Source organism: Pogona vitticeps, chromosome 5 (assembly GCF_051106095.1).
Source record: "Pogona vitticeps strain Pit_001003342236 chromosome 5, PviZW2.1, whole genome shotgun sequence".
Taxonomy (NCBI): Eukaryota; Metazoa; Chordata; class Lepidosauria; order Squamata; family Agamidae; genus Pogona; species Pogona vitticeps.
The window spans coordinates 166,632,599-166,658,285 of NC_135787.1; the positions used below are offsets into that span (position 1 = coordinate 166,632,599).

General features: G+C 42.0%; 1 protein-coding gene across 3 annotated transcripts in view; it reads left to right on the plus strand.

Moving 5' to 3' along the window:
• The window catches only part of TMPRSS6 (transmembrane serine protease 6), a 36,142-nt gene extending 10,581 nt beyond the window's left edge, over positions 1-25,561 (plus strand). For all 3 annotated transcript variants that reach the window (XM_073000075.2, XM_020787701.3, XM_073000074.2), the window contains 13 exons: positions 6,251-6,292; positions 6,770-6,974; positions 7,494-7,630; positions 9,081-9,193; positions 9,984-10,093; positions 12,137-12,282; positions 13,244-13,342; positions 13,637-13,750; positions 14,785-14,901; positions 19,391-19,562; positions 20,682-20,953; positions 22,861-22,997; positions 23,756-25,561. In XM_073000075.2, coding sequence (XP_072856176.2) covers positions 6,251-6,292; positions 6,770-6,974; positions 7,494-7,630; positions 9,081-9,193; positions 9,984-10,093; positions 12,137-12,282; positions 13,244-13,342; positions 13,637-13,750; positions 14,785-14,901; positions 19,391-19,562; positions 20,682-20,953; positions 22,861-22,997; positions 23,756-23,917 — 1,826 coding nt within the window. In that variant the 3' untranslated portion in view covers positions 23,918-25,561. The remainder of the gene's footprint in view (positions 1-6,250; positions 6,293-6,769; positions 6,975-7,493; positions 7,631-9,080; positions 9,194-9,983; positions 10,094-12,136; positions 12,283-13,243; positions 13,343-13,636; positions 13,751-14,784; positions 14,902-19,390; positions 19,563-20,681; positions 20,954-22,860; positions 22,998-23,755) is intronic.
• The last annotated feature ends 126 nt before the right edge of the window (positions 25,562-25,687 follow it).

The following is a 25,687-nucleotide window of genomic DNA, read 5'->3' on the forward strand; positions in this document are numbered from 1 at the left end:
TGCCCATTCATTTCCGCATTGGTTTCAAAGTTCTTATGATTACATATAAAGCCCTAAACAGTTTAAGACCTTGATATCTGGCAGAGCGCCTTTTCCCACCCAGTTCTGCCAGAGTCACTCATTCCAGTCGGGCTGGGCGGTTGAGGGGCCTAACGCTGAGGGAGGTCTGTAAGGAAAGAACGAGGAACCGGGCCTTCTCAGCAGTGGCCCCTCGCCTTTGGAACAACTTGCCAGTAGAAATCCGCCTGGCTCCCGCTCTGGGTGTTTTCAGGAACAAACTTAAAACCTGGCTATTTGGGCAGGCTTTCCCTCCTGCCGTATCTTAATTTCTTATACTTTTGCCATTTTGGGTTTATAATATATGCTTATTGGTTTTATTGTTTTTAAATTTATAAATTGCCCAGAGTAGACCTTTGGTCTAGATGGACAGGATAGAAATCAAATGACTGGATGACTGAAGGAAGGAAGGAAGGAGGAAGGAAGGAAGAACGAAGGAACGAAGGAACGAACGAACGAACGAACGAACGAACGAATGAACACCTGGGTTACTCAAGGTTGGGAAACATTGACATATGGCATAGGTGGGCAACATGCAAGCCATGGTCATATGTGGCCTCAGGATTATTTTGGGGATGTGTCCCCAAGACCCCTCCCCCCAGTCATATGACAAAATTCGGCAGCAAACTGGAGAAAGCAGTTCAGAAAGGAGATAAGTATTGCTTTAAATGAATTTTTGTAATGTGCCAACAAAATCCATTAAATCATGCAGGAAATACTTGTTTTAAGAACACTTCCAGCACTGCTGCCAAATCTCAGTAGATGGGAGTGGGTTGATGCTCTGCAGTGAATCACAAAGGGAAGAACTACATCCTGGACCGAAAGCTGCTCACTGATCTTTGCAAATATCACTAAGTATAGTAGGATAATAATAGTAGTAGCTTCTATGTTGTACTTTCAAAGCATTTATCGTGCATTATCTTCCTGTAATCCTTAAAACAACTCTGGATAAAAGTCAGCAGTATCGTATTGTTTAAGACCACACAGTGAATTCATGGCAGTGACAAGATTCAGACCAGCAGTTTCATTATTTTCTTGGACCACCATTTGAAAATGTTTAGGATGATGGCAGAGGGAAGACCTTCATGTGGATACAACTGTACTACAGACGGTATTCCAGTTGACAGGAGCTCCCCAAGCAGAGTGATCTGGGATAGAGCAGGGGCTAAATGGAATTGGACTCGATTCTTCTAGTTTAAGGTCTTTCCACTGAGTGGAGAAGGCTTAAGACCATTCTTCGTCCTTGGAACTGGTGAAATTAATTACCCTCCTTCCTTTAGAACCAACAGGTGAGATTTTTAAAAGATCACTGGAGAAGCAAAGCAGGTTATGTCCTTTCCCTCATCTCTTTCCTTGATCAGCATAAGTTGGCATGGATTTGGAATCAAGCACTGGCCAGTCATCTGTCCGCTTATGCCCCCCCCCCTTAAGCCTACACAATTACTGTTCCGTGACTGAAAGTCTCAATTCTTCATCCTCCTAAGCCTCCTCCTTCTATTCTATGTAGCCGCTTACATCATCATGCTCTCCATCCATCAGGCAGGAAGGCTTGGCTTTCTTTTTGATCCTACCTCTCCTTTGCTGTCTATATTGAACTCAGTACTCTGTTTAGTGCCACACGGAGTGAACATGGTGCTTTATTATTATTGATAGTAGTAGGGGTGGTAAGTAATAAATACAAAACCTTGTAAATGACAAGTAGGAGGATGCCTTTCATACCAGGAACGAGTAACTGAAAATACTTTAGTTTTTCCAATGGAAGCTTCTTCGGGAGAATGATTCTTCATATTATGCCATTCGAAAGCAAATTCTTTCAATGCCTTAAGAGCTTCTTAACTGAAGGGATTTGTCCTGCATTAACTCTCCTTATTTTGTATGAATTTCAAAAACTAGGAACAGACTTATCTGTTTAAAAAGCAGAGTAGTTTCTGGTTTAAATGCCAGTGCTGTTGAAGTATACTTTTTAGTGTGTATCTTACAAATTTTTGCAAAATAAAAACGACCTAGGCTGATTTTCATGGGAAACACATTGCACCTGCCAAAAAGTGTCAGCACTTTCTTTGCTCACTCTTGGTAATAACTAGCAACACAAAAAGTGCAACATTGCAGGTTGCCTGTTTCTTATTGTTCCACATCATCAGTTGTCACTTGTAGTAACCAGAAAATGCGCAACACAATGACATCACTGATGTATCTTGTGTAAGGTACCTCTTGCTTTAATTTGCAAAGCTGGATGGGGAAAAATTGGAGCAAAATGTTCTAGCAAATTTTATAGTTGGTGCAGGAGGGGGCAAAACTGAAGGCAACTTCCCAGAGTGACTTATGGTTGCAATTTCCTTCTTGCTCCAGAAAATCTGGGAAAGTAAATATGGTGGCCACTGGAAGATGTTTCTGATAGGACACTGTCCCTTTCAACACATCTGAAATTCCTGGATCCAGATTATTATACCTACCCTGCAACTGCTCCTCTTTATAACTCAGTATTCCTTCCTCACAAACTTTTAATCTGACTCTTGATACAACCAACGGAGGTCCAGTGTTCTGTGATTTTGTTTTCCTGTTCTGACATAGGAATTGGGATTGAAAGTCAGGGGCAAAGAAGCACATTGCAGTCGGGAACATTTATTGATAAGGCAGCACAAATGAAGAAGAAGAGGGATGGGAACAGATATTTAATAAGGGATGGGAATAATTTAAAAGCCACTGCAAGTGGGGGGAGGGGCAGGGGCAGGGGCAGGGGCAGGATAATTCTGACCTTGCCTGAAGTTCTACTTCTGAAGTAGCCCTTTCATCCTTCTCTCAGAATGAGATGTGGGATGATTTGTGCTTTCCTGATCACTGACAGATTGATTGCAGGATGTAGCTTTCAGTCAGGGAAGGGGTTTAGAAGGTGGGGAAGGGTTCCCCCTGAGATCTTATTTATTTATTTATTTATTTATTTATTTATTTATTTATTTATTTATTTATTTATTTATTTATTTTATTTTATTTTATTTTATTTTATTTTATTTTATTTTTATTAGACTTCTACCCCACCCCCCTACACAGCCACCTTATTTCTGGTGATGATGTTTGAGTGGGGCATTAGATTTTGTACTGTAGGTACCTTGTGTAAAGGCTCATCTCTTTGACTATCCGTTCCTTATATTATGGGTAAACACAGAGGGGTTTAATCTCTACTAGTGCTCATGGTTTGGAAGTCCCATGTCTTGCTGATCTACTACATTTAGCAGAGCTACTCTGTGAGCTACTCAACGTGAAGGAGCATAGCAATTCTCTATTACTTCAGCCAGTACCCTACGACCTGGCAACTCTATGCAGTGTGGCCCATGTTAGATCATGGAGTGGAAGACCAGTCCCACAGAATGTGCTCATCTTTCTGCTTCAGGGATGCGCATCACCCTGATTCTCTCTAGTTTACACTGTAGCTCAGAGGGTAAGTATGTGTGTGTTTTGTAGTTATGTAGTGCGGCCCAGATACAGGTGGATGGGAAAATGCTGTGCAAAATAAAATCAAAGTAAGTGGGAAATGGGTCCAGTTTCTAACAGACATTTCCCCCTGCCCATCCTGTTTAGCAATACAGAATTCTGACTCTTTTTATTTATTTCGTCTTTATTTTGTATTGTAATTTCCTATTGGATGTTTCATGTAGTATTCTTGGTTTTAATGTTTTATGTTATGTTGTAAGCTGCCTAGAGTGGCCGTATAGACCTGATGGGTGGGGTATAAATCAAATAAATCAAATAAATAAATAAAAGGTAGCAGTGCTGAATGTTCCTGGTGAGATATATCCCAAATGTTTTGTTTTCTATGAAGAAAGCACTTTATTGCAAATTAAATTGAGAAGGAAAGGATAAAAGAGGGGTGTGTCTGATTAAGAGTGCCAGGATATTAGAAGAGAGATATGGAGGTGGGGGTGAGGATGAGGAAATAGCTGAGGCAATTGTTGGAAATCATAGAAGAGAAAGGTGGGGGCTGAGGAGAAGCCGTCTGCGGCAAAGTTAAGGAAAGGGCCAAACTGCAGTGTTCATTCCAGGGTGCCATGTTTAGACTTTTCTCATTTTTACTTGCTCTTTAATATATAATTTTAGTCTGTGAATCTACTGTGTTGTGCTCTTCCTGCTTGATAATTTAATGTGCCTATTTTTGTTATTGTTTATATGATTATTTTCCCATTATGTTTCTGTTTTTAACCCTTTTTTGCTGTGTGCTTTACATTTTGTAACCAGTTCTGAGCATCTGGGGTCTCTTAACAGCAGAAGGAATGCACATCATTGTAAATGTTCAAACTCAAAACGTCATGATTCATGATAGTCCCTGTAGCCAGTACTTCCACCTCAGATAGTTTTTTTTTTAAAAAAAGTAGCTGTGTTGAGCCATACCATCATGCTAGTAATGTAATAATGATGATGGTCATAGTCAGCTAGCCATTTTTCTTTCTGCCAGGGTCTAGATACCTCATTCAAGACCCAGCTACCCCAAAATAGGTTGTATTGTAACAGAGATGGGCCTAGAATGATATATGTTTGTTAGCAGATCCATCCTGCTGCTGCCTCCCAAGTTGCCATGAGGGTTACAGCTAAGGACTGAGAAAACAACAAAACAGGAGGCAATAGAAGGAAGCAAAAGAAACCAGAGTCCCTGGTGGCTCATTGTCTCTGCCAGTGCTGGGTAGTTTTATTACTCTAGGTCATGCAAGGAAGTCTTCTGACAGTAGGTTTAGAACAAAGAGTGTTTCATCATGCCCAGCATTGACACGCATGCTTCCTTCCATGAGATATGATAAAAAACCAATCACACAAACCCATGGTTAGAACATGTTGTAGAGAAAAGTCTGTTACTTCCTAGAAGCTATGATGACAATATGGAATGTCCATGATCAGCGCCAGCATCACTAGAACCAGCATCTTATTCTTCATCTCAGCTAGAGAGTTGACCCATTGAATCAATTGTTGAATGGTAAGTCAACACTTATGTAAATCCCACTAAGTTAATGGGTCATTTCTAGTTGAGACTAGTTATAGGATACTGGCCTATGTGTAGGAGGAGCACATAAGCCGTACACTGGAGAAATGTTAAATGGGGTTTATCTTACACAGTTATCCTACAAGTTTGATATCACTTTTAATTGCCATGATATAGAGATCTATACTACACACCTTAGGTGTAGTATAGATTTCTCTGATGTAGGCCGGAAGAGTGAACCGTAGCTCTTTAGCAAACAGCTCTAAAAATCTCACCAAACTACAGGATACCTTAGAGCAATGGTTCCCAATCTTGGGTAACCCAGGTGTTTTTGGACTGCAACTCCCAGAAACTCCATCCAACACAGCTGGTGGTGAAAGAGTCTTGGAATTCCAGTCCAAGTATCCCTGGGTTACCTAAGGTTGGGAGCCACTACCTTAGAGCAGTGGTCCCCAACCTTTTTGGAACCCTGGACCGGTTAGGAGGCGGGGGCACCCCTTACACTCATGGGTGGGCATGGCGCACTTGCGGGTGGGTGGGGGCACGCAGACCAGTGGTTGGAGACCCCTGCCCTAGAGTACAGCCATGACACTTAAAGTGATATCACGCTGCCATAATTGTGTAGCGATACAAAAGTTCCATCAAACTTCATGAGAGTTGTAACAGGATTGTGTAGTTCACATGTTCACCACCACCCTTTCTCCCAGGAGAAAATGCTCAGAAACATCTAGTTCTGGGTTTAAGATAACATTTATTTGCCAAACTATGGTTGCTTTTTAAGCTACGATTCCTTGAAACAAGCCTAGCTCAAAGAGTGGTTTCTGATCTGCTTGTTCCAATGAAAAACCAGATACTGCTTGTTAAATATTTTGAAGGGGGAGCATTCAAGCAGATTCCCTTGTGTCGCAAGAAACCTAGGATGGCATTTGTATGTGCCTTTCCAAATGTTATTGGACTACAACACCCATCAGCCCTAGTCAGCATAGTCAAGGATCAAAGATAACAGTAGTTGCAGTCCATCAACATCTATAGGGTCATACATTCCATGCTGCTCTAAATTATAGATTGCATTGCATCTGAAGCTAGATGTTCAGAAATAACAAAGGAAGCAGATATTGACAGCCTTTTTCTTTCATCTCTTTTCCTTTGTTTAGGTTGCTGTTGCTTTTGTCTTGTTCTGCACCATCTCATGTGTTTGCCTTTTTTGTGTACTTTTTTTCCTGACAGAATCCAGTGTGAAAGACATAATAGTGCTGAAGTCCACATTGGGTAGGCTGTTCATTTCCCCCACTATATTTTTTTGTTGTTGTTGTGAAGAGGGAATTGTGGCGACTTGTAAAAATCTCAAAAATTAATATGATATCCTAAAGTGAGATGAAAGCTCTTTTTAGCATTCTATGTCATTTTTATAGCTGGCAATTGCATTTTTATAATTATACTTCATTGTGGGTGGATGTTTTTGTCTGACAACTGCTTGCTTCTTTGGCCCATCCATGATAAAGAAAGGCAGTGTGGAGAAAAACACCAGAGAGAGTTTAAAGATGCCAAAGGCTACTTTTGCTTTGTAATTGAGAACTTGGGAGATAACATACCATGTTTTGCATGTCTGATGCCCCAGGCAAGTAGCACTCAAAGATTTGTGTGCTTGTAGGGATAATGTTGTAAGAGGACGAAATACAGATTTGCCTTCTTAAACTGTGATCTGATCCTAAGTTGAGTGGAACTCTCTTTTTCTTCCCTGTTTAGGCTGCTACCGATACAGTTACATCAGGGAAGATTCAGTCCTAAAACTGAAGGGCCCAGACTACTTAGCTTCCAGCTGTCTCTGGCATCTCCATGGGCCCAGAGGTCATATGATCAAGCTGCGCCTGGAATGGACCCTCCCAGAATGCAGGGATCGACTGGCCATGTATGATGTGGCTGGGCCACTGGAGAAACAACTCATCACTTCGTAGGTGACCTTGATCTCATAGTATTATGAAAGGCAGGGGGAATTGCAATCCTGAATTCTTTCTCCCCCATTTCCCATGTGTAACTAGAGTGCAAGTTACGCTCAAACTGTCCAGCAGTTAGCATTAGTTTATGAATAGGTTACTGCAGTGACCAGCAAAACTTGCAGGGCTGGAACTATCGTTAGGTAGACTGAAATAACTTCTGTGACATGTTTTAAGATGTTGCAGCAGGAATCTCCTGCATGTGCATCCCAGGTCCTCTAACCAATGCTTTCTACTGGAGAACACACGTGTTTATGCCATACAGATCCCCCATACTATCCTGCTGTCTTCAAGCCTGGTGGAAGTTCCTATCTCGCTCTCAGTTTTGAGGAAACATTCACCTTGTGCTCTAGCACAAGATTGCTGGGGGGGGGGGGAGGGCAGGGATGCCATCTTGTCTCCCACCTTCATTTTTCCTTTTCATTATTCCATCTTGTTAATACACCCATCTCCTCTGTTTCCATGTTCTCCCCTAGGCTATATGGCTGCAGCCGTCAGGAGCCTGTGGTAGAAGTCCTGTCTTCTGGTCCTGTCATGTCGGTGGTGTGGAAGAAGGGGATGTACAGTTACTATGATCCTTTCATACTCTCTGTCCAGGCCGTGCCCTTTGAAGGTGAGCAAGGATGCCAGAAGGTTTCTGGGATGAGAAGGAGACTTAGGGAGAGCACAGAAACTCTTTGTTAAAACATTAGCTTCCTTCACTATCCATCACTGTGTCTATTTTATCATTTATCCTGGCAGTATCTGAGATGCAGTGGAACAGCTGTCACATAGCACTCCAAAAACATTACACAATAAATTGGCACTGGAATTCACTGATGTCCGGACAGTAAATTATTGCTATCACTGATGTCCAGACAGCAAGCATCATCCAAAGATAGAGAAGTCCATTTGTTACCTGACATTAATGCTACCACTGGGGACAGGGAGTCGTGTCACGGGAGATTATCCATGGTAGATTATGATCAACAGAAGACGAGTGACTTTAAAAAAACAAAGCTAGACAGAATGGGAATATGGCACAAAGAAGTAGGTGCAACCCACAGCAGATGAGAAACTTCCTTACAAGTCAAACCATTGGCTTACATATCTAAGTATAGCCTGGGGCAGGTGTGAAGAAGCATCTCCCTTTCCCTGCATGCAGAGTACAGTCTGTTGGACAAATATACTTCACATAGGCCCATTCTGATATTGATGGTACCAGCTCAGGTAGGCAGGGACAAAATTCTCTTACGTGCTCATTCATTCTCACAGACATGTATGCCATTTCGCTTCTGTACTACATGGCCCACAGTTGAGGCATGGCAGCCCATACAGGCAATCCTGTTAGGCCCCATCTGGTTCATTGGCCAGTGGTTTCCCCCTGCTGATCTCCATGAGTGGGAATGGTTCTCTGAAATTTCAGAGGGAAGTCTTTTCTCAGCCCTACCTGAAAACACCAGAGGCTGAACCTTTGTCAGCAGCATCCCCTCTAATTTGTTGGATGGCATGTCAGGATTTAGACACTGACCTATATGACATATGAATTTGCCTCCCTAGAGGTTGCAGGACAACAGTGCTCATCACCCTCAACCATTACAGTGTTGGCTGGATATGACAGAGATTGTAGTCCAACACCACGTGAAGGCACAGAAATGGAGAAGATTGCTTGTGGGCAGTTTAAAAATACATCAGTCTGAGATCTACTGCAGAGCTGCCCCTTGATTTTGATGTGGAGGCATACGTGGGAAAGCTACTTGGTGCAGAATTGCTGGTAAAAGTGAACAGCAAGCATCCAACGAAGACTTACAAGAGCCCTTCACTGAGACAGTTTGTAGGGTGTCTTGCCTAAGAGTCTCACTCCTGAATTTTATGTGATCCGCAGGAGAAGCCCCTCATTCTGAATTGTTGAAAGAAAGAAAGAAAGAAAGAAAGAAAGAAAGAAAGAAAGAAAGAAAGAAAGAAAGAAAGAAAGAAAGAAAGAAAGAAAGAAAGAAAGAAAGAAAGAAAGAAAGAAAGAAAGAAAGAATACAAATGTGTGATGTGTAGTTCAGATGGTGAGAGAATATTTCCATCTTTTTCAGCCTGCCAAATGAATCTGACCCTGAAGAGAAGTTGGGAGCTGCAAGGCAACATCAAGACTCCATACTACCCCAGTTACTATGCACCCAATACACAGTGCACCTGGCACATGATGGTGAGATCTTCCTTACTTTTCCTCGGTGAAACTGAGCAGCCTGCAATAAGCAGTAACAGCATAAAATTTGTTTCTGTACCAAGAAAAGGCAGCATGAGAAGCCAGTGTGCTATAGTAGTTTGGAGGCCAGATTAGGAGTTGGAAGATCTAGGTTCTAATTCTGACTGAGCCATGACAATTGTGGGATGACTTTAGACCAGTAATTATTTCTTTGCTCAGCTTATTGCACAGAGTTGTTGTGAAGATCAAGTGGAGAAATGTAAAGCCATATATGCCTTCTTGAGCTCCTTGGAGGAAAAGTGAAATATAATTGTAAGAAAGAAACCTAATAAAACTAATAAACTCAAGTGTGAGCAATATACATTAGGAATTTCTTTCCAGTCTTTATCTTCATATTTACACCTTACCTTTTCTCCTAGGAGCACTGTCCTTGCTTATGACTGTCTGCTTGCCCCTACACCCTTGCCACTCACAACAGCCCTGTGAAGTAGTTTAGCCTGACAGCTGTTGTCCTAAGGTGAACAAGTGGTTCATGATCTGAACTAGGACAAAATCCAAATTTACCTTAATTCCCTTGTTTTGCACATGTCCTTTTCTCTCAAAGACCCATATCTGATTTCCTCCTTGAGGGTGCATACTACATATGCTCTTCTCAGAACCGCCTTCCTCCTTCTGCAGCTCGGCTCCATTGCTTTCATGTCTGCATTTTAAATCCATGGCTGAAGCCTCTATTCATGATCATGAGACCAATGCACTGGTCAGGTTAGACAAAAGCATTCCATCTCAACAGGTCCCATCTCTGGAATATGGTGTGGTCCTCTGGTTTGATGCCTACACTCTCAGAAGACAGAAGTATGACCTCCCATGTACTCAGGGACAATGGACTATCCAGAATAGAAGGTAAGGAAATGGAAGTGTGCAGAGAGAGAGAGAGAGAGAGAAAGGGAAAGGGAAAGGGAGAGTTTGTGTTTGTATACAGAGGTAGTGTGAAACTGCAGTGGGCATTTTGAATCTTTTCCAGAATCAATTAGAGATTGGGCCATTTTCGGTGAAATAATTTAAGAAGCCTTGTAAAATAAACGTCATTCCTAGTTCTCATTTTGGGACTGTGGAAATGATGGGTAACACAGTATAATTCCTCCATTGGCCACACAAACAAGGACCACAGAAAATCAATGCTGCTTGTCTTCCAGGAAGAGTATCTCTGAAAATTGAGAGATTGGGCTGCCTCCCTTTTCACTCAGGGAAGCAGCTGCTGATCCAATGTTTGTTCCTCCCCCATTCTCTTTTCTCTTTGTATCATCTATTAGCTTCTGAGCCTGCAGACAGAAACTGCCTTGTCCTTGAATATCTCTACAGAGTTTAGTAAATGTTTGGTGATTTTACAAAGTAATAGCCACAACAAGTATGATTAAGGTCAATATTACTGGTGGGGGTGTTCTTTCATGGGAAGAGAAGGGAGAATCCAGGCAATTGATGTTAGCGGCTCAGGTGTCAGTGGGACACCGAAAACACTCAGGGGTTTAGTCCAAACTTTGAAGATGAGCTATTGACAGTGCTGAACGTAATCGAAGAATAGTGTTGAGCACCTTGGATAGCTCCACCAAAGTTCAGTCTAAAAACTGAACTAAAAAGTTCACATCCCCACTAACGTTGGAGGTACACACTTTCACTGAACCAGAAAGTAACAGTGCAGTCCCATGCATATCACTGAAGTCTTAAGCATATCTAATCAGCTATAAGTCTCACTGTATTCAATGGGGCTTATTCCCAAGTGAACAAGCTAATGGATGAAGTGAGACAAAGCTGGACAGGGCCTTTGATTAAAATGTTTTTCTTCAAATCGCTTTGTCAGTTTGACCTAAATTTTACTGAAATCCTTTTTCTTGCCTGGCACAAAATCCCTTTCTTCCTATATACTCCAGCTCGTTTTTCAGTTGGTTGAAATGATCTCACAGTTTTCTGTTCTTTTGTCAGCTGCAACTAGCCATCTTTCAAGCAGCGAGCTGCTAGGAAATATTCTTTTTTGTCTGCTCCTGCTGTGTCACATTTGATCTTCCTGTTTTCCCTCTATCCCCACTTTTCCCAGCATTATGGTCTGTTCTAGAGAATCCTGCCTTCTCATGATGTGCCCAAAGTAAGATAGCCTCGGTTTCAACATTTTTTTGCCTCTAGGTGAAGAGATAGGTGAAGCTTAATTTGATCTAGGACCCACTTGTCTGTCTTTCTGGCAGTCCAGGGTTTCAGCATAAGGAAGCCACAGGCTTGAGTTTGAAAATGCTGAGCAGGGCTGTTGAGGACAGAATATTTTGGAGATTGCCCCAGCAGATAACATTGTTGTTATCTGCTGTCGAAGGTAACTTGACAGCAGATAACAACTGTGTTATATCCTCTGTATCTTTAGTTCTTCCAGCTCTGTATTTTTAATGACTGTGCTACAGTCAGAAGTTCAAGAAAAGCAGTCTTCTTGTCTCTGTGTGTGCTTTAATAACTTCAGGTGATATCAACATCAGGCAGCTTTGACCAGGGGCCAGGGATCCAGGGCCCCCACAGGGTCTATCACAGACATCAGCCCTGGATGGGCCTAGGAGACACTTATCATTTAACTAACCCTCTTTTCTGGGCGATTATAGGGATTTAAAATAAGCTTTGCTTATTAATTACACCTGATATCTTGTTGCACTGTTATGCAAACAGTGTGCTTTTTAAATGTGAATTGCCATAAGTTAAATATATATATCCTGTTGCAGTAACCCAAATGGTGTAGCTTTTAGGTGTGAATTGCTGTAAATTAAGAAATGTTCATAAGCATTAGGTGCTGCAGCTGACATGTCCACTTCCCTAAACAATATTTTACTTCAGGACACAGTACTTGAAAGCAACAATAGTCTCAATGTTGTGACATTTTGTCTCCACTTTCTTTGTGTGTTTGTTTTAAAACAGATTGTGTGGCCTACGCACTTTGCAAGCCTACGCTGAACGGATTCCTGTCATTTCCAGTGCTGGCGTTACCATTAGTTTCACCTCTCAGATCTCCCTGACTGGGCCTGGAGTACAGGCTGCTTACAGCCTCTATAATCAATCAGACCGTGAGTATAACCACCTTGAAAACATGTCACTCAACCAGCAGCACAGCTTATTGAAATATGACTGAGAAATAAAATTGTGTCTTCTGAAGAGAAACTGTCTGGACTAACATGAATGAGTGACAGACTAATTGTTAACTAGAGACTTGACAACAGAACATCAAGACTTCTTAATAACTGAGAACACTTTCCTTAAATGTCTTTAAGAAGATCTCTGTTCCCATCAAGGTTGACTTTGGACTTTAGAGGACAGTTGGTACAATACTACAAAGAGGTTCTCCTAGCAGTAGAATATGCATCTGTCTAGTACTTCTGCCAGTCCAGAACTTGACATCGTTACTCTTTTAGACTATACTTTCCAGAATCCCCAGACGCAATGATAACCATGCTAACTAGAGGTTTCTGGAAGTTTGCACCCAAAAAAGGTACATTTCCAAGCTGTGAGACAAAGTGTGTATGCGTGAGGAGGGCTACAAATATTTCTGAGACTGTTTCCACCTAAATCAGCTGTGCCATGCTTGTGCCAGATACACTTATTCAGAAGGTCATACATATTGACAAGCCCTAAAATTTTGGAGACCCCTGGAATAACTCATAGAAAGGATTTCCGGGTTCTCCAGCTGCTTCTTTCTTGATTTGAGAATATACACACATATACAATATGTGTGTATATTCTCTCTCTCTCTCTCTCTCTCTCTCTCTCTTTGTGTGTGTGTGTGTAAAGACAGAGAGAGAGAGAGAATCATGCATGAAAGGTAGGAATATCTGTGAAGGGAACAACCCCATCTTTCATTCTCACATCCCAGAATTTTAAGGCTGATTGATTTGTTTTCTAAACACATACTCCAAATGTAACTTGAGGTAAGTTAGATGCACTGAAATACAACCCTAATCCTTGCAACCATTGAATTACACTTGAACTGAGCACTCTAAATAAGCTGCTGTCCTTCCCTTCCCTTGCCAGCATGCCCCAGAGAGTTCCTCTGCTCTGTGAATGGGCTGTGTGTGCCAGCATGTGATGGGATCGAAGACTGCCCCAATGGACTAGATGAGAGAAACTGTGGTGAGTGGTACTGCGCATTCTACACATTTCTTCTCTCTACATCATTGGCAGAGATCTGTTCGTCTTTCCACCCAAAAGGGAACTTTGTAGAAGACAGCAAAGTTTCTTAGGCGCCAATAGGCTTCATTTGGGAAGGAGTATTAACCATTTATTCCTGATGACCAGTCAACAACATAGGAACATCCTCCAGTGACATCTTCATTCCCTAGCCAACATGTAGGGACCAGGTCTATACTGTTAGGAAGAGTGGCTCAGGAGATCTCACTATCTTTTTCTTTCCTTGTGCTTTACCAGTCTGTCCTGCAAAATTCCAGTGCCAGGAAGACAGCACATGCATTGAGTTCTCCACAGTCTGTGATAAGCACCTCAATTGTGTCAATGGGAGTGATGAGCAGCAATGCAATGAAGGTATGGGAGCAGGATCTCATACAAAAAAATTGGACCACAGTAAAACATTGGTGTCAGTCCTTTGGCATCAAACACACCTGTTTCCTCAGATTTCAAATAGGTGTCTGTATTAAGTCTGTTTCTGTGACAAGAAAAACAGAACCATGCCAAATGTATTGTACCACCTTTGACACCATTAAGACGAATAAATTTATTCCAGTGTGAAATTTTGGGGTTATATTCAGGAAAACTCACCCCAAAATAATTTTGTTAGTCTTCAAAGATGCTACAGTAGATTTGGTTTGCCTTTGTGTTTATTGTTTCTTCAGGGTGAATTGCCTTATAGTTAACATAGGCTCAAGTCAGAAGATGTTAAATATTTATTTTAATTATTAAATTTATATCCCACAGTTCTCACCAAATGGCACTAAAGCTGCCTAACATCAGAGTACTGCCAGGCGAGTGTGTGGGTGGGTGGGTGGGGTTGTTTTGTTTTTGCATCAGTGAGATCTGAGGGCAAACGGCATGGGGCATTGTTTTCAGCTGCCAGATAGCACAGCAAGGAAGGACTAACTCACCCCCGTCGTAATGTATCAGTCCCCCTCACCCAAAACAAAAACAACCCCCCCACTACAGCTGTTTTTCTAAAGTAGATAATGGCCTCTTTTAAGTTAGTTATATTTTATAAAATCTTTGTTATAATGTGTAGTGTGGCTGTAGATTGGCCATCAAATCTTTGAACTATCTCCCTTACTCCAGGGAGTACTTTCATCACCCATGATTTTTGTATCTTTAGTTTAATTTTCTTTTTGTAACCTGAAATAACCTCTCTGTCACATGGATTTGTTTTTATTTTTATTTTTTGCTATGAGTGATTTTCCTCCCATAATCTCAAGAGATATAGCCTGAAGAGGGCTGTACCATTAAAGACATATTCATAGATAATCCTTAAATGAAAGGTTACAGCTTGTTTGGACAGTGAGATTAAAATAGTAACGATTGCTGTAATGACAGACAGGAAAATCTCCTCACTTCTTTCCACTCCCTCATTCTAGGAATTCCCTGTGGACTTTTCACTTACCGGTGTGCTGATGGGAGCTGTGTGAAGAAACCCAATCCACAGTGCGATTCAATCTCGGACTGCAAGGATCAGTCTGATGAGATGCATTGTGGTAAGATGTCAATGGGAAAAGAGCTGTTACTAACTAAGAGAAGTATCAGCAAACAAACTGGAGAAGTCCTCCCTATTTCAGAGGTGGAAGGTGTTTGTTTTTTGAACTGTAACTCCCAGAATCCTACAGGCAATATGGCCACTGGCCATCCTTATAACAGAGCCAACCCAGGCAAGCAGAGTACCTGCCCTTGCTCTCTATATAGCAGCCAGTTAGACTGACAATAGAATTTATATTCAGCATTGGGAACAGGACGCAGTCCTCTCAAATCACACAAGAGGGTTTAGGGCAGTAGTTCCCAACCTTGGGTCCCCAGATGTTCTTGGACTAAAACTCCCAGAAGCCTTCACCACTAGCTGTGCTGGCCAGGATTTCTGGGAGTTGTAATCCAAGAACATCTGGGGATCCAAGGTTGGGAAGTTCTGATTTCGGAGACAAAGGCTAGGCCATGCAACACAACCAGGTCTATCCCTCAATAGCAAGGAATGATCAGGGGGCTCAGGAGCTATGGGGAAGGCTGGCACTGTTGCCCCCTCCCTCTGCCACCTGAGGTGGTGGCCTTGTTTTGCCCAATGGCACAGCTGGCCTTGACTTAAAAGTGGTACCTGGTGGAATGATCATGTCAAGAATTTGATTTATTTTTTTTTTTAATGTCATGGGCTGATTCGATAAGGTTGTAATCCTGTACATCAAGGATGGAGAATGGTGGCCCACTGTGTGTTTTGGACTTCCAAGTTCAGCCAGCATATCCAGTGTGCATTGCATTTCAAAAATTTGTTTTCCCCGCTACACACTTCTAAGGGGTGGGTAACAGTCTCAATCTTTTGCAAGTAAAAACAATGAAGAGTGATATAACATTTTAAAGTCAACAAGTTTGATTTGGCATAAGCTTTCGTGGGCGGCATCTCACCAGCCGCAATGAAGTGGGCTGAAGGCTACAAAAGCTTATGCCAAATCAAACTTGTTAGGCTTTAATGAGCCACATGCCTTACTGTTAGGTTTCTGTTATGCTTGCTCACCTTAGAATAAGTCCCACTGAACTACACAGGGTTTGGTTCTGAATAGATACGCGTAGGATTGCAGGGTTAGAAGTTCTCATGGTAATAATGATGGATTGCTGTTCCGAGCTGGTCTTAAATGATGCAGCAGATGTACTGTAGTTAATTGCCCAACTTGGAGGAGACCCAAAATGTTTGATTCACATTATGCTAAAGAGCCACCTTCTCCTTATTACAAACAAATATTGTTGATACAGAAAGCAAAAGATTCTATTGTTTTGTTTAAAAAAAAGGCAAATGTGATAAAGGATGAGTCGCTGGCTTAACACAGGGACATATACCAATCCTAGATTTTAATTCTTCACCAATGTTCCTCCCAGCTTTGTGCTCTCCAAAAACATTAGGCTGTAATTCCCATCATATCCCAGTCTGGAAATGATTAATTGCATTTGATAGGAAGGCCTGAACAGGACTTTGCTGTAGCCAAAGTCTCTTCCATCATAAAGCACACAGAAAATAGATGTCAAGCATTAACATAAATGAAGCCTAAAGGGGGAAAAGCTCCAAGCAGTTGCCACCTCCTAGATGAGTTGGCCCCTTCATGGATTGCTGCCTTGTCATGGCGAACGGTCTTGAGTAATTCAGAGAAGCTATGGGCAATGCCGTGCAGGGACAACCAAGATGGACAGGTCATAGTGGAGAGTTCTGAATAAACACAATCCACCTGAAGCAGGAACTGGCAAGCCACTCCAGTATCTTTGCCAAGAAAATGCCATGAAAAGAAACAAAAGGCTAAAAGCTATGACGCTGGAAGATGAGCCCCTCAGGTCAGAAGGGGTCCAACAGGCTACTGAGGAAGAGCAGAGGACAAGTAGCTCCAGAGCTAATGAAGTGGTTGGGCCAAAGCCAAAAGGACGCTCAGCTGTGGACGTGCCTGGAAGTGAAAGGAAAGTCTGATGCTGCAAAGAAAAATACTGCATAGGAACCTGGAGTGTAAGATCTATGAACCTTCATAAGCTGGATGTGGTCAAACAGGAGACGGCAAGACTAAACATTGACATCCTGGGAGTCAGTGAACTAAAAAAGGATGGGTATGGGAGAATTCAATTCAGATGATTACCATATCTACTATTGTGAGCAAGAATCCCGTAGAAGAAATGGAGTCACCCTCATAGTCAACAAAAGAGTGGGAAAAGCTGTACTGCAATACAATCTCAAAAGTAATGGAATGATTTCAAAACGAATCCAAGGCAGATCTTTCAACATCACAGTAATCCAAGTTTATGCACCAAGCACCAATGCTGAAGAGGCTGAAATTGACCAATTCTATGAACATTTACAACACTTTCTAGAACTGACACCAAAGAGAGATATTTTTCACATTATAGTGGATTGGAATGCTAAAGTAGGGAGTCAAGAGATAAAAGGAACAACAGGTAACCCAACTACACCAGAGCACAGAGCGCTGTTCTCTGAAGATGCCGGCCACAGAGACTGGTGAAACATTAGGAAGAACAACCTTCAGAACACAGCCAAAGAGCCCGAAAAACCCACAACAACCATTGAATCCCAGCCGTGAAAGCCTTCATGAATACATACAACAACAGGTAAGTTTGGCCTTGAAGTTCAAAATGAAGCAGGGCAAAAGCTAATAGAGTTCTGTCAAAAGAACAAGCTTGTCATCACAAACACTCTTTTCCAGCAACACAAGAGGTGACTCTACACATGGAAATCACCAGATGGGCAATACCGAAATCAGATTGATTGTATTCTCTGCAGCCAAAGATGGAGAAGCTTTATAAAGTCAGCAAAAACAAGACCTGGAGCTGATTGTGGTTCTGACCATCAGCTTCTTATCTCGTAGCAAAACGCAAGCTTAAACTGAAGACAGCAGGAAAAACCACTGGGCTAGTCAGGTATAATCTAAACCAAATTCCTTATGAATACGCAGTGGAAGTGAAGAACAAATTTAAGGAACTAGATTTGGTGGACAGAGTGCCTGAAGAACTATGGATGGAGGCTCGTAACATTGCACAGGAGGCAGCAACAAAAACCATCGCAAAGAAAAGGAAATGCAAGAAAGCAAAGTGGCTGTCCAACAAGGCCTTATAAATAGCAGAGAAGAGAAGGGAAACAAAATGCAAGGAAAATAGGTAAAACTACAGAAAATTGAATGTAGAATTCTAAAGAATAGCAAGGAGAGACAAGAGGGCCTTCCTAAATGAACAGTGCAAAGAAATAGAGGAAAAGAATAGAAAGGGAAAATCCAGATCTGTTCAAGAAAACTGGAGATATTAAAGGAACATTTTGTGCAAAGATGAACATGATAAAGGACAAAAATGGGAGAGACCTCATAGAAGCAGAAAACATCAAGAAGAGCTGGCAAGAATACACAGAGGAATTATACCAGAAAGATCTGGATGTCCCGAACAACCCAGATAGTGTGGTTGCTGACCTTGAGCCAGATATCTCGGAGAGGGAAGTCATGTGGGCCTTAGAAAGCATGGCTAACAACAAGGCCAGACTACATATGGACTAAATGACTCTCAAACTGGAATTAAGATTATTGGAAGAAATATCAACAACCTCAGAAATGCAGATGATACCACTGTGATGGCAGAAAGTGAGGAGGAATTAAAGAACCTTGTAATGAGGGTGAAAGAGGAGAGTGCAAAAAACGGTCTGAAGCTCAACATCAAAAAAACTAAGATCATGGCCACTGGTCCCATCACCTCCTGGCAAATAGAAGGGGAAGATATGGTGGCAGTGACAGATTTTACTTTCTCCATGATCACTGCAGAGGGAGACAGGAGCCACAAAATTAAAAGATGCCTGCTTCTTGGGAGGAAAACAATGAGAAACCTTGACAGCATCTTAAAAAGCAGAGACATCACCTTGCCAATAAAGGTCTGCATAGTCAAAGCTATGTTTTTTCCAATAGCAATGTATACAAGTGAGAGCTAGACCATAAAAAAGGCTGACGGCCGAATAATTGATGCTTTTGAATGGTGGTGCTGGAGGAGACTCTTGAGAGTCCCCTGGACTGCAAAGAGAACAAGCCTATCCATTTTGAAGGAAATCAACCCTGAGTACTCACTGGGAGGACAGATCCTGAAGCTGAGGCTTCAATACTTTGATTATCTCATGAGAAGAGAAGACTCCCTGAAAAAGACCCTGATGTTGGGAAAGTGTGAAGGCAAGAGGAGAAGGGGACGACAGAGGACGAGATGGTTGGACAGTGTCACCGATGCTACCAGCATGAATTTGACCAAACTCTGGGAGGCAGTGGAAGACAGGAGGGCCTGGTGTGCTCTGGTCCATGGGGCCACAAAGTGTCGGACACAACTTAACGACTAAACAACAACAAGATGAGTTGGACTACAGCTCCCATCATGTGAGCTGAGGGATGATGGGAGTTTTAGTCTAACACATCTGAGAAGGCTACTCTCAACAATCCCTCTGTCTTCTGGAGATTCTCTCTTTTTCCTCAGACTGTGGAGTGCAAGAGGTCCCAACTAACCGGATTGTGGGTGGTGCTCATTCTGTGGAAGGGGAGTGGCCATGGCAAGCTAGCCTGCAGGTTCGTGGACACCATGTTTGTGGTGGAACACTGATTGCAGATCGTTGGGTGATTGCTGCTGCTCACTGTTTCCAGGAAGACAGGTAAGGAGCTGATGGGGTGGGGAGTTGAAGGAATGTTATGACTGAGGCTGTTCAGGTCACTCACTGACTATCATTTACTCAGCTAAGCCTTACATCTCAAGCCATTGAATATTTAATGAAGGATCATGTATATTTATGCTTCTTTTGGAATCTTATTTGCCCAGTCTTGATTTATATATTTATCTTACATTTTTTGAATTAGAGAAAGACTACATTTCAGTTTGCATGTTGATTCAAGAAGTGAGAGTTAGGCAGGATCATATTAAAATGTGAATTGCATGTATTTCTCCCCCATCCATGTTACAAAATGATCCTGGATGTCTAATTATTCAATCCCAAAATCTCTGAGGATGATGATCTGAGCTAAGAATTCAAGAAGAGAATTCTGTACACAAGGAGCATTGTAACAAAGCTTGGAAAGTAAGGAGCTATCCGTAATCTAGTTAACTACATTATGTAATTATGTAGTTAATTGCAATGACTTACTTTTTTCACTAACAGAGATGTAAAGAAGTTACATTTCTAAAGCCATGTAATGAGTAGGTATTCTGTATGGATTGGATGAGTAACGTTTACAATTTTTCCAAAATTACTTCTAAATGGAAGTTTTAGGGTGTTTGAAGTTTTTTGCCTTTCTGTTATCAATCCTGTTTTTTGCAAAACAAAACAAAACAAAAAACCCAACCCCAAACAGAACAGAACAAAACACAAACATTTTCTCTCCCCAAATTATCAAAAAATTAAACAGCAGCACATTAAATCACACCACACAACATATTATTTTTTTCCACCGTTGCAATCCTTGTGGTGATGATTCTGTAACTTGGGTCTTACGAAAAGTAACATTTGTAAACTCGGAGTCAATGCAGAAAATAAATCCTTCGGTACAGGTGATGAAACAGCATCCTCCACCGCACCTGAAGGCACCAAGCCAGCTTACGAAGTCCAGGGCAGGCTGAGGGACAGACAGCCCTGTCTCCAGCACTTTGCTGCCACCTCCTTGCTGAAAAGACCACCACCACCCCCTTTCACCTAACAGCAGGGCTGGTCCTAATGAAAGCCAGAGGAACAGTTGAGTGTCTGAGACCTGAATTTCTTTCTGATCCCTTTGCTTTCCAGCCATGCGTCCCCCACTGTTTGGACTGTCTTCCTTGGCAAACAATTTCTGAATGTCACCAGCCCCAATGAAGTCTCCTTCAAAGTGAACCGAATCTTGCCACACCCCTACTATGAAGAAGATAGCCATGACTATGATGTGGCACTACTGCAGCTGGACCATCCAGTGATCTATTCAAGTTTCATCCAGCCAATCTGCCTGCCTGCCAGCTCCCATCTGTTTGAGCCTGGCCTCCTGTGCTGGATCAGTGGCTGGGGGGCAGTCAAGGAAGGAGGTAATGTCTCTCTTTCTCTCCTCCCACCCTTTTGAAACACAGTTGTGGGTGATCGTGTGATAATGAGGCATCCTTAATGTTGCAGAAAAGAACAAAGATACATGTCTTATCTATGCTAGAGTGTCTGCTTAATCAAAACCCAGTTGCCTGCTCAAGTAGAAACCTAATTCAGCATTACAGGGGTGGCTTATAACAACAAACTAAAGCAGAATATAGTCTGCTTGACTAGAAGGGGATCTCTCCATCTCCCCCTAGTGGATATTTGCAAAAAATCATACAATAGTGATTGTGCTAGGATGATATTTTGAAATGGGGGTAAAGAGGAGTCTGGCTGCTGTGATCTATTTGCTTTCCACTGGAACCCTAGTATCCACCAGTCAGCAACAGGTGCAAATGATGTATTCTTAGAATTAGATAAGAGGGTGCCTTTGAATACATTCGGAGCACAGCAACTTATTTTCAGTGTCAGAAAGGAACTGTACTTTCACACAAAAATCCACTCCTGGTTACCTCAGGTACTCTTTGTCTGAGCAGCTTTTGGGAATGTTATTCCATTGTTCAACGACAGGAAGAAACACTTTCCAATCTACTGCATACCATCCTCAAATGGATTCCGATCTGTCTTCAGTTCCTTTGCTCTTTAAAACCTCAAGTTAGTGGGCAGCTCAGTCACCTGAAAACAAGGCATCAATCGTGCACAGAGCAATGTAAGAAATCTATGAGAAAAGTCTTTGTATTTTATGGAAAGAAATCTGAAATCAGAACCTTTTACAGATGCAACACAGATGCGTCTGAAAAGCAAAAGCTTAAATTTTTAGTAAAAAAAGTTAACATTGTGAATTTCAATCTTTTTCCTCATGAAATTTCCAGATTTAAACTGGGCTCGCACCGGATATTTTAACCATCTTCCTCCTCTTAGTTCTTATACAAAGGTTGACTCTTTTAGCATATTTAGCAAGTTAGGACATCTACATCAAAATATTTTTTAAAGCACCTTTGAAGCAAAAGTGAATTTAACACTTCGTACCCACACAGAGTTATGGGACATGCTTTCTTTGCTAGTCTCAAGAATTGTCTAGGACCTGGTGCAAAAGACACATATGGATAAACCGTATTTGGTATTGTGCAAATACATAAAATAAACACACAAGGTGGGGTAGCCTTAGTCTAGCCTTGCCATCCATCCATTCCCATTCTCTTCGTCTGAAGAGTAAGTTTGTGAACCTCTCCTATCCATGGGGACTTTCCTCATGATCCAGAACATTTATCTTCCAGAGTTCTAGATTACATGGGGAGTCTCCATGCTTAGAAGAGGCCCTCCTCTTCACAAACTCAGTCTTCGAGAAAGGGGGATAGAAGTGACACTGAAGGGGCTGGGTTACAGCAGTCTCCCTCCTCAAATTCTTACTTCACCTAAGCACTTTATTTCTTGCCTGAACAGGACTTTAGAATGGAAAGTTTCTGAGTGCAGGAATTTCTTGAGCACCAGAACTAAATGGAGCCCCACACTCCTATACAAAATTCCAATCCTAGCTATTTTGAGCTTTCTTCATTCCAGCTGCATAATTTATGGTGTGGGGAGACATTTTGCAGCTGCTGTAGTTAAAACAATTGAGAGTCAGAAAAACTTGCCAGTCTCCCCTAAGTAGCCTAGTGCTGTACCAGTAAATCCTAATCTACAATCCCCCTATCACTCTTTCACAGATCTTTTCCATTTAATATATAAATATCTGTAACGGAGGCAGGAAAGATGGTTCCAAGCATCAAGAGCTACATTCCTGTTTGTCAAGAAGTGGACCAGGCCTAGGATTAAGGCATCTTGAATATGGAATTTCAAATGAACAACAAAATTTCTTTCTTTCTTTGCTCAAGCATGCTAACCCTCTACTACCAAACCCCCTCTCCAGGTCCCACAAGCAAGGTCCTGCAAAAGGCAGACGTTCAGGTGGTGCAACAGGATATTTGCAATGAGGGCTATCACTACCGGGTCACACCCAGAATGCTGTGTGCCGGTTACCATGATGGAAGGAAGGACTCGTGTCAGGTAACTTTCGAGCACTGATTTCCAGCCCAACATTTTTCAGCCCACCTGTTCTTTGGCAACCTCCACAATACTCTGGCTTGAGGGTTTGCTGGGTGAGCTACAGCGTATTCCTGGAGATTTGGGGTCTAAAGCCCGAGACCTGGCAACTCTGTACAGACTGTTGTCTTAAATCTCTCTCTCTCTCTCTCTCTTTCTGTGTGTGTAATTACCATTAAAAAGAGGATAGAAAATATTCTGAGAAAATTCAGCAAAGAAGTTGTGATGGTTTCATTCCCCCTCCTGTTTGTTTTGGTCTATTGATAGTTACTGTGTAGGTGAGTTAGCTGGGAGTATAATAGAATGAATAGGTTGATTGACAGGTGAACGCTGGGTAAATGACAGTTAGTATAGTCATGATAGTTGGGGGTGGGAATAAGAACACACCTACGCAGATCTCTGTTGTGATTGGCCTCCTTCCCCATTCCAAATGAGAGTGGGGGAAGAGAGAGCATAGAAGAGTGTGTGAGCATTTCAGATAGGACTGTCAGGTTATGTTGAATAGGATTGTGAATGTTAGACAGGGGATAAGGATAGGGATGAGTTAAGATGCAGACAGGATCCTGAAGTTTATTAGTATATGGTTTTGATTGGAAGAGATGGGCAGAATTGGAATTTGTTGAAACAGGTTTTTAACAGCTGCATGAACAGCCGATAACCTGTTTTATATTGCTCTCACAATCATCATTTATTATGATGGCTGCTTTCTTACCCTTTTCTAGGGCGACTCTGGAGGACCTCTTGCCTGCCAGGAGCCGAGCGGGAGATGGTTCCTAGCTGGTGTGGTGAGCTGGGGAATGGGATGTGCACGCCCGAATCATTTTGGAGTCTACACCAGGATCACCAGTGTGATGGAATGGATGAAGCAAACCATGTCGAGTTGAAAAACAACGCCCAGCGTCTTCCTTTCCCTGCAAGATAGCACCAGCTGAGCTAAGAAGTCACCCTCAATCCTCACGACACTTTTCTTCTGCTCTAAATTGGGGGGACATTTCCAATCTGGCCCAGATCCCACCACATATTCAAGTGTTAGTCATCACTAGGGATGTTTTTGTGTGTGAACAGAAGGAGCTTTAGAAGGCCATGAAGGGAAGGTGGGACAGAATTGTCAAAAGAAACTCAGTAACTGCTTTGTCTTTCATAACAAGGACCAACTGAGAGGAACTGTTTGTCTCCCAGGGTAGTAATTGCAGTTTTATTTTTAAGACAGCCCAAAATGGATATCCTGACTCTCAGGAGGGTTAGTTACTGTACATCAGGTACGGAAAGTGGAGGTAGTAGCTGCAAGCCTTCCAGCTCTTTTTTGTCATTCTAAAACATAATTCTAAGTCAGAGTCAACAGGACATTCTAAGATTTGGGGGTGAGGCAGGGGACATACGCTGTTGCTGGGATAGGGAGTGGATGACCTTTATGGGACATTTAAGATTTGCATTCTTCCTATGTCAATTTGAAAAAACAGCCAAACATAAACCAACCTTATGTAATGAAGTTTTCTGTTGCCCAGACCTCAGTGACTCTTTTCTGGAGAAGGTCCCCATAACACACCTACGACTGGGTAGGAAAAGTGTTGCTTCTCCTGCCAGCAGGTGCTGGATAGAACCCTCAGCCATGTTCCTGACAGCTGGTTACCATTGAATGGGTAGGAGGTGGGCAGCTTTTCTTAGCTTTGAAGTGTCTCTGAATCCCCAACCTCCATTCCAAGGAGGCTGGAACAGGGTGGTGGAAGATCTGGGTTTAGAAGGACACTGCCACCCGAGCACAACCTGGAAGTTGTGCGCAAGTCTGTCATTCTGCATCACAAAGTGGCTCTCTTTTTGGGCCACACTTTAGCACAGAGATCTTCCCATATGTATTAGAAACCTGAATTCACTCCAGATATTTCAATATGTGCAACCTTTATGTCATGGACAAGTACGTTTACACACCAAAGTGCCACCAGTCTATCTTCTACGCGGCACACAAAAGCAGTTCTTAATAGCCCCTGGTAAAATACTAAGAATACTAAGAATCGCCAGCTACCTGGTGATTCTTAGTATTCCAGTCAGTCATGATGGTTGTTGTTGTTTTACATGCATAATATCTTGATCCTATGCAAATTCCTCCATTCAGTCAAAGTTAAGCACAACTATTTGAAAAGTAAAGGAATTGTTATGTCTGATTCAGCTGTAATCTGCTATTGGTGTAAATGTATCAAACAAGGAAACTATAGTCATATAGTCCTATGAACAAGGCAAGGGGTCTGTAATAAAAAACTTTAGTCTATATGCAAAACTACACCCTGCAAGACTTTAAGAAAAAACTAACATAAGGACACGAATTTGACTCTGCATTTCTAGCAAATGTATGTCCTAAGAATTTTCAGCTATCAGTGGTTAACAGGCCTCTTTCAATTCCCTTCCCTCCTCAGTTGAATGGGAGAACAGAGACACATACAGGAATTTAAGAGAACCATAAAAGCATTTCTGTTAGATTTTCCAATGGGTCAGCTTGACTTGCAGGCATAAATAAAAAACTTTTTATAAAAAAACTGGCAGAAGTATGTTTTCTGATCCTCATCAAGAAATGTAATACTGGAGAGATCTTGCTTTAGCATCCCAACAAATGGCATTTGGTCTTGGAAATAAATAAATAGTTTGCTCTGTCACCAAACAGC